The sequence below is a fragment of the Capsicum annuum genome, unplaced genomic scaffold (assembly GCF_002878395.1).
Source record: "Capsicum annuum cultivar UCD-10X-F1 unplaced genomic scaffold, UCD10Xv1.1 ctg83355, whole genome shotgun sequence".
NCBI classification, from domain to species: Eukaryota; Viridiplantae; Streptophyta; class Magnoliopsida; order Solanales; family Solanaceae; genus Capsicum; species Capsicum annuum.
This window is the reverse complement of record NW_025894220.1, coordinates 652,462-661,724: the sequence shown is the minus strand read 5'-3', so window position 1 is coordinate 661,724 and position 9,263 is coordinate 652,462. Positions and strand designations below refer to the sequence as shown.

At 33.5% G+C, this 9,263-nt stretch overlaps 1 protein-coding gene across 1 annotated transcript; it reads right to left on the bottom strand.

The window, feature by feature from the left end:
- Positions 1–354: 354 nt before the first annotated feature.
- On the bottom strand, positions 355–1,040 carry LOC124895629. The gene is made up of 2 exons (XM_047406068.1): positions 918–1,040; positions 355–804 (listed from the first exon to the last, which is right to left on the bottom strand). The coding sequence occupies exons 1-2, from the start codon at positions 1,038–1,040 to the stop codon at positions 355–357; spliced, it is 573 nt and encodes a 190-aa protein (XP_047262024.1).
- Between the last annotated feature and the right edge of the window lie 8,223 nt (positions 1,041–9,263).

The following is a 9,263-nucleotide window of genomic DNA, read 5'->3' as shown; positions in this document are numbered from 1 at the left end:
TCTTGTGAGTGAAAATACCCGAAGGAATACCAATAATGTTAGTAATAGTCCATCCTATGGCGCTTTTGTATGATATAAGCACAGATATAAGTGCCTCAACCTGGTTCTCGCCCAAATCAGCAGCAGTAATCATAGGCAAAGTGTTTCCACTGCCTAAAAATACGTACCGTAAATGTCCTGGAAACTCCTTTAACTCCAACACCGATGGCTCTTTGATATATGGCTTAGCTAGAGGTGTTGGTCGATTTTCCAAATCTAAGTCTAGTTTCTTGGGAGCATATGAATAAGATCCCATTCCCATCAAAGCACACACCGTCTCTTCACACTACTCGATACCTTCACTGTCAAAATTTATCAAGACTGTAATAGAGTTTCCACATCAAATTTATCTTCAGTTGTAACCTCTTGATCACCTTCATAATAAACATCAACAATGGAAAATAAACTTATCTCCTTGGGTTTCTTCATAGATTGGCACACATTAATGTGAACCACCTCATCATTAAACCTGGACTGTAATGCATTAGCCCTCAAATCAATAAGGACACTTTTGGTTTTGAGAAAAGGTCTACCCAAGATTATGGGTACCTCAAACTCCACCTCACAATCCAAGATAATGAAATATGCAAGAAATATAAAACTGGCCACCTTTACTAGCACATCATACAGTATCCCCACTGGCCGTTTCACTAACCTGTCCGTCATCACTAGTCGCATGTTTGTGGGTGTAGGATCCCCCAAACCCAACTTCTTATAAACAGCTAGCGATATCAGGTTGATACTCGCTCCCAGATCACACAAAGACTTAGCAAATTAAAGAGAATCGATAGTACAGGAATAATGAGTGCTCCTGGGTCCACTTTCTTTTACAGTAAAGACCTTGTTGAAATAACTCCATAGTCGTGAAGGTTATCCACCGGTTCGTAGCTCACTATTCTCTTCTTCGTCACCAGGTCTTTCATAAACTTAGCATACCCAGGCATCTTCTCTAATGCCTCCACGAAAGGCACATTCACTGTCATCTCCTTCAGTATCGCCATGAATTTACTAAACTTTGTATTATTAGCTTTCTTCTTCAATCTATAAGGAAAAGGAGGCAGTGGTTTTGGGAGAGTGGTAACCACTGCTTACTTCTCCTTTTCTTTTTCTTTCTCTAACTCATCAACCTGCTGATGGTTAGAGTGGATGTCACTACCATCCAGCTTTTTACACTCTACTGGACAACTTTCTTTATTTTCAACATCTTCTTCAATTGCTTCATCAATTACAACTTTGCCCACAGAAGGGCCCGGTAATACCTTACCACTCTGAGTGGTAACAACCATGCAAGAGCTAATATTTTAAGGATTTTGTACTGTATCGCTCGGCAAGGTACCACTCTTTCTCTGGTTAAGTGATGTCGAGAGTTGGCTCATCTGCTGCTCTAATTACTTGATAGAAGTTGAGTGTGAATTCGCTAACTAACTCATAGAAGATAAATCACTCTTCATCATTGTCACCCCAGCATTGGTTGGCTCAACTCTCTTTAATAGTTTCTCCATCATATCCTCCATGGATATCTTGCCTGAACTGGTAGAAGCATTTTCTCGATTTCCAAAAGGTACATACAGTCCACTCCTGCCACTCTTGTTCTTCCAACTTCCTTGCTCCCTATCCTTGTAACCAGCTTTGTCATAATAGTTCTGACCTTGATTTACTTGGCTATTGCCTCAAAAACCCCCTGATTATTTAGATGGCCTCCTTCTCAGAATCTGAATTAGCTCTACTCTGTGACCCAATAGCTTTCACATTCTCAATCTTCCTAGATAATAAATGTTTAGTAAGCAGATCCATTTGGGTTTTTATGTGAGCCATGTTTTGGTCACGTTCTTCCTTTTTCTGCATTGTTCTGCAGTCATTCCACTAGGCACGGTAGAGCTTGCTACCTCAAAATCTCTGTATTCCAAGATCTACTTTATTTGGTCATCCTATCAAGCATTTCAAAAGCTTCTGGAAATGTAAGATCCATAAATGCTCCTCCTACGGCATTATCAATAACTGGCTTCGTAATAGAGTTCAAGGCTCTTTACAGAATCTTCATCAAGTGCACCTCAGACATTTTATGATTGGGACACGGGATCAAATTCTTCTTAAGCCTCTCCTATGTAACACTATGAAAACAAAATTGAGTTTCTAACACCTCGACCGAATGTAACTTTTAGTCTGTAAAGAGTTACCTAATGTACTGTATCCCAAATAAATTATCATTGAGTGTATCTTCTAGCGATGTATATAATTTGATATTTAAGAAATTTATATAGTGATCTCAATTCTAAAGTCCTAAAAAAATGAGAGCACATGAACCGTGCAAAGTGATGACTTATACAAATTTTGAGTTATGCCTATATGTACCATAGGAGTTGTGTATAACTTATATATTATACTATTTATATGTTGTCGATTAAAAACAAAAGAGATAGCAATTAGTATAGTCCCCCTATTTAAGTTACTTATAATTGGAAACACTTGGGCCCCTCCCCTTTACCTTTCTTTTATTCATAAAGATAACATTTAGTATACTACTTTAGCTAGAAAGTTCTCCCAGAAATAAAACAGTGTCCATTTATCATCCTCTTTAGAGGTAACGTGAGGCCATAGTTTGCAAAGAAAAAAGTGTTTTGTACAAGTGAGTAGCTCATATCGATTGCAAATTACTAAGCGATTGTCAGTGTTCATCAAATAATTTTGGAAATTTTTCAAGAACTCAAGTTGGGGGTTAATCTCAAATAGTTAATTTCTCTGCCCCAACTCAAATTTAGTTATGGATTATAGATTATGGATTTGGGATATTGTATAAGATAGTAATTGACATTTAATTTGATATTCATGCTAGTTCTTGAAATGGGTCTTGTTAATTAGGGTTTTTTTCTAGAGGGAAAAAATGAATTATGATTAAAAAATGGAGTTTTTGGGCATTGCTATTTGATGGGATAGATTTGATATCAACCTTGGTAATTTGAAAAATAAGAATTTTCCCCGAACATTGTTAAGGAATTTGATTAATTTTAGGCTTTTGGAAAGAATATTGAAATGTGTTGTTAGATGAACTTTGTACTATTGATAAACATATATGTGTATTATATATGTAGTTGATTGTGTTGGAATGATTACTCATCGATTGTTATTGTTTGGTTGCACAAAGACTACACCTAGGAGGGTTGAGTTGTTTGAAACTCTTGATACCATCGTTAGCTAGTGAGACATCCAAGGTATGTAAAGATAAAACTTCTTCTTCATAAAGTCACATATTTCTCCAGTAAGAGTCCACATGAGTTGTTCGATTACTTATATAGACAGAGCTTTCGTGTGGAACGTTAGACACATGACTACACGTTCGCCGTATCCATACGTTTGTGTGTTCTTTCCAGTTGAACTTGTCTCCATACTTCCTACGTCTATCTGCTGAGGTCATACTATTGATATGCTCCTTGTTGTATCGTGTATCTATGAAGTTCTAACACTATGTTCGTGTCTTTCTGATATACTTAGAAGTCACGTGTCGCATATATTACATGTTATAAACTGGAAGAAATGGCCATAGTATAGTTGGACTAGTATAGTTTATCACATAGCCACATGCTGTGATAAGATATAAAGATATAGCATTTACATAGCTCAATTCTACTAAACAAGTTAATCGTATATGGGAAATACTATTTGAATGGCTAAACAAGAATTATTGTAACATACCGGCATAGGCCTACAAGGCATTAATTGATAAAATTTAACCATGAGAGGGTATTTATAGGTGTGGTTTGGCATACTCGCTCGACGTAATTCTATGCACAGAATTGAGACCAGACCATTATAGTGAGCCCAAACATTGTGGCGTACCCGCCCTTGTGGCATTATTTGTATTTAGAGTCAGCTGGACTGTCATGTATAGTTCCCCTGACTCGAGCCAATATATGCCACATATGGTCTGCGGGCAGACCCTCATAGTGAGCCCATGGGTGGCGTACCCTGTATCAGACTACGATTACAATTGTATGCATAAAACCATATGAATGAGTATTTGAGCAACTTATTTTATATGTTTGACACATATTGCTTTTGATAGGTCATCGTATGATTATTTATAGTAAAGGTAGGCAAAAGACATCACCTAGGCAAATCATTAGGCAATTCATAAATGGTGAATTACTCATAAGATGTCATATAATAAGTTAACAAGGCAAATGCATTGACTATCATTCTATATTGCATATCTATCTCTTATACATTCATAAGTTATAGTTCTAGATAGGAGTTTCTAGTATTCGATTGCATAGTCGCTCATTTGGTTACTTGACTCATTAAGCATCTTTATATGTCCGGATGTTATTCTGTCTGCTTTACATACTAGTACATATTATATATGTACTAATATCCCTATGTTGGGGGCACACCTTCTTTATAAATACAGGATCAAATCTGCAAGTGAGAAGACATCCATGTTAGGTTCCTTGCCCTCCTCAGCTGGTATGTTGGTGAGTTCTATCTCTACTTGGAGCCAAATTATGTGTAGTACCTTTAGCTACATGTGCAGGTTGTCAGTTGAGTACGTCGAGACCTGTCTCGACTAGTTATTAGTAATACAATGGTGTAAACTCTTTAGAGGCTTCCTAGACACTATATAGAGTCATGTTGTATAATTTTTATATAGATAACCTTATAGTATGTGTATGCTACTTACAATAGGTTTTCCACTCGTTTATTATTCTATAACTTTACTTAGGTCATATATTATTTGTACAACAGATGTTCATACGATTCTTGTCCACACAAATCATTTTAGGGGCGTGTCAAACTTGGTATCAGAGCGTAGGTTCTGTTGTCCCAGGGAGTCTACAAAGTCGTGTCTAGTAGAACCTCTCGTATGAATATGTCATGCATAACTTTTATATTGGAGGGACTATTTAGGCATTTAGGAATTTTGAACTTATTATATGATCTAGATCGTGCGATAAAGCTATGTCATTAGAAGTTACTTTTGATCTACATTCTACATTAGTGTCTTATGGATTTAATGATACATCAAATTAGGATAAAAGGCCAATTTTAGTATTCCTAATATGGAGTTTTTACTCATAATCACTAGTCAAATAGAAGCTTATACTTGACTTTAAGAAGGCTCGATAAGTCTGATCTTTCAGGTTCTTAATGTTTTTGCACAGAAGAAATGTGTGCATAGATTCACCTACCCTCTACAGTTATAGATGTATTTATGTTACTCCCACATTTATGTAAGTAGTTCACTAGGATGGGATTAGTCAAAGAATTATTTGATTAAGGATTGTTCATCTATAGAATAGGAAAATAGTATCTCCTAATGCAACTTTGGTAGAAGAACACAACCATCTTCTAATAAGTTGAAGAGGATAGTAGCTCTTATAGTTAGAAAAAGGGGCTCCACTAGTGTTACTAAAATATACTCTTAATTCACTAAGGAAGCCTGGATGCTCTAGTATGATCGGAATCCTGAATACTTTAGTAGATATCATTTTTAGGTAAGAACATGAATGATTCTATAAATAGAAGTATTGAGATTTCTCCTATTAGGCACCGACTTGTGTAAATTCTTTGATGATAACTAGTTTGGGAATAAATATTTAGTAGATTCATGAATTTTGTATAGATATGTATTATTATGGGTTATGTTAGAGTTAAGAAGGGTAATATGGGGTCAAGGTTAGGATCAAAGAATTTCGATAGGTTAAACATAGGTTAAGACTTATCAAAATGCTCAGAGTCACAGAAGATAGAATATATTAATTGATTATAAGAAGCAGTTGTTGTATTTAATAGAAAGCTGAAGGTTATATGGATAGCCTAAACTATGTATATAAATGGAATAGAACTCCCAGATAAAGTACGACTTTTATGATGGTTAGACGAATAATTATATAGCTTCAATGACTAGTGATAGTCGTTTTATGAGAATTGGTGTTGGTATAGATGTAGTTTTTGGATACCTATCATGTTAATTTGTCGTGAATCCATAAATTTGAATCTTATAGCTTACTTGCTTGTTAGATTATACATGTTACATGTTTCTTATTTTCATGAGCTTATTAGTTTTTATATTATGTGCCTTACAGATTAATTTATATATATATATATATATATATATATATATATATATATATGTTATTTGCATCAAAACCTTTTGTTTGTAGGTTAGACATTACACATTGCTCATATGATACACATATCCTATACCATTTGTTCATAAGTTATATGTTATATAAGTTATTTTTTTTTACATATTTTGTAAAGGGAGTGCTTACATGCTATATGTTTTATAAATACTAATTCACATGTTAAATATTTTTTTTGAACTATTTATTCATATGTTACCTATATCTTAAATTATTTGCTTATAGATTATATGTTATATAAATTTGTGTATGTAAGGCTATTTGTTTTCATATTCTTTGGCATGAAATCTCATACGAGTGTTACTGCCAATAAAGTGAGTTTCCCAAGTGTTCTCCCTAGTAAAGGATATATAGAAATGAGGTATGATTTTTAGCATTACTAATGAGCTTGTTCCTACCTTGATTTTTAGCATTACTAATGAGCTTGTTCCTACCTCCCATGATCTTACAAGTGCGTCCAAGTACTTTAAATATGTGTTTATTACTTGATTTGTGTGCTTACACTTTCTAATCCAACCCTTGTCACATGTTTCTCTTCTATGTGTCAATAAGATCCTAGATTATACATGGTAAGTGTGCTTACATGTTAGGTACGCAATCTGCTCATTTACTGTCAACTGTTTCAATTGTCTATTTAATAATATACTTCATTTTCTCACATATTTACATGTCCCCTTCATTGTACATCACCCCCGTTATCGTAGCCTATTATGTTACCTCATAAAATACTTAATGGTTCTATTTTACTATTTATATCCCCTAACTAAAAATGTGTATTTGTTCCTAAATTGAATCTACTCACAAGTTTCATTAGTTCTCATGTTCATGTATCCCTTTCGTTTGATATTGTTCACTAAGTATTTAACTATTTTATCACTATCTAGAGTACTTATTTCTTGGATTGCGTGTTTTACAGATTACTTATTTGCACATTTTCTTCATGAAATATCTTAATGAATGCTGCGTATGTACATATTTAGAGATTTTTTTAATGTATCATAGGTTATTCATTTACATGCTATAGACATCATAGGTTGCCCATTTCTATGTTACATATCCTATAGCTTATTTTCTTAAATGTTACACGTTTTAAAAGTTTATATAATTAGAATGTCAAAATTAAATTGCCCATGTTTAACTATTTATAGATTGTAAGTTTATATGTTTAAAGGCTATAGTTTGAGTTTATATGCTCATATTCCTTATTCGAGCTATTTTCATGTTATATATTTTCACAATTTTAAGATTTAAGTCTTAAGTACTTCTGTTGTTTAACTGTCTATTTGATTATATGTATATATATAAATTTTTTTCAAAATAATTATATGTTTTACGAATTGTTTGTTTATATCTCACCCTATTTATGATATAGTTGCTTAAGTATTATACAATTTTCACGATGAACCTATTTAGAGATGTCAACACTCTATTTGCTCATATACTATATTTTTTTTTGCTTATAAGGTTTATTTGATTGATTTATTGGAGACATGATTCTGTTTTCTGTTATTGGTGAGTGATTAATATTTTGCTTCAGTTCCTAAAACATGTTTTTAGTTGAAAGGATTGTCATATTGGGTTTCAAAAAAAAGAGTGTTATTCTTCAATATTCAATAGGATGGACTGCATTGTTGAATCTGTTGACTTGCTAATAGCTGGAGATTAATTATTGTCGGACAAAGACACTCTCAATGAGGACCTTGAGACTATTAAAAACATATTGTATTTTTGAGTTCCTACTCAAGAGTATATTTCCACATATTTATTACATACTTATGTTGTAAGTACTTTTCTCAAAAGTTTGGATGCTCTCTCGCTTTAAGTAGTTGGAACCTCTAGATAAAAAAGTTTTACATATATCCTTGTTGTGGCTGATACTAGTTTTGCTGAAGAGCTATGTACTTGCCTTAAAAAGGGAAAAATTAAGAGAGAACTGTTTTCTTTACATTGAAAAATTACATACATTGAAAGTAGATATCTGTTGTGTAGTTATCTCCTAGCTCTCAGTTTCTTAAAGTCCATATAGAATGACTATCAAATTTTGTTCTTTTGATATCTATCTTTTAAACTTTTAGAGAAACTTTCTCCTCTGGAGGACTAGTGTCGTCATCAGGCTCTTTACACTTTTACATTTTGAATAGTTATTTTGGACCTCAAAGGAGCAATAGTTGGTTGCTGCAGTTATCCTTATTTGCGTTGGCACAAATGAAAACCTTAATTCATAATTCTAGTGTGTAGTAAATCCACTACATGTAGAATGAAGTAGTTAAATATTTCTATTAATACAGATGTTGATATGATATGTTTAATATGATGAATTTTGTGTCATAACTTATTTATTTACAAGCATCTATTTATTATCTATGTCCACATGCTATTTTATAGTTTACAAATTTTTCTGCCATAGGTTTTCGCAGCTTATACCGTGTAGGTTACATTTTATGTTCTTCTCTAGTTTACAAGTTGCATGCTTATCAAGTTTATATGTTCATAGGTGAAGATTTTTATTTTTTATTTTTTTAGCTCATATGTTACAAGATTACATGTATTTCATGCTTACTTGACAACATATTAAGTTTCTGTATGATTTGATTGTTGTTTAAATTTTTTATGCCTCGATACATACCTACTAAATAGAGAGGTAAGACTTTAGGGTTAAGTTTATATCAAGTTAAAGAAAAGTAGAGTGATCACTTAGATTGAGTCGCACGACATGCGTCTATAATCCTAGGGACTTGCATGAATGCAACTTCTGAATGTGGAGTATAAGGTAAGTTACAACCTTGGTTATAGCCATCATTTGATTATAAGGTCAAATGGAGCCTCATATTTTATCCGTTGAGCATTATACTTGGTGTGACGCTCTGTGAAGCATATTTATATGTATTTTGGATGGCTGACAGGTTTTCCATAGCCCTATCTACAGAAGAAACTCTATCAAGGCTTTTAGAAAAAAATTGAGAGAGCCAAATTTTAAGACCTTTAGGTGGAAAAGGTAAAGTGAAAGTTGTAGTGGGTGATTTCATAAATGTCTTGGATAACAATAGGAGTCAAATTAAACTACAAGTATCAGTCGAGGACGAA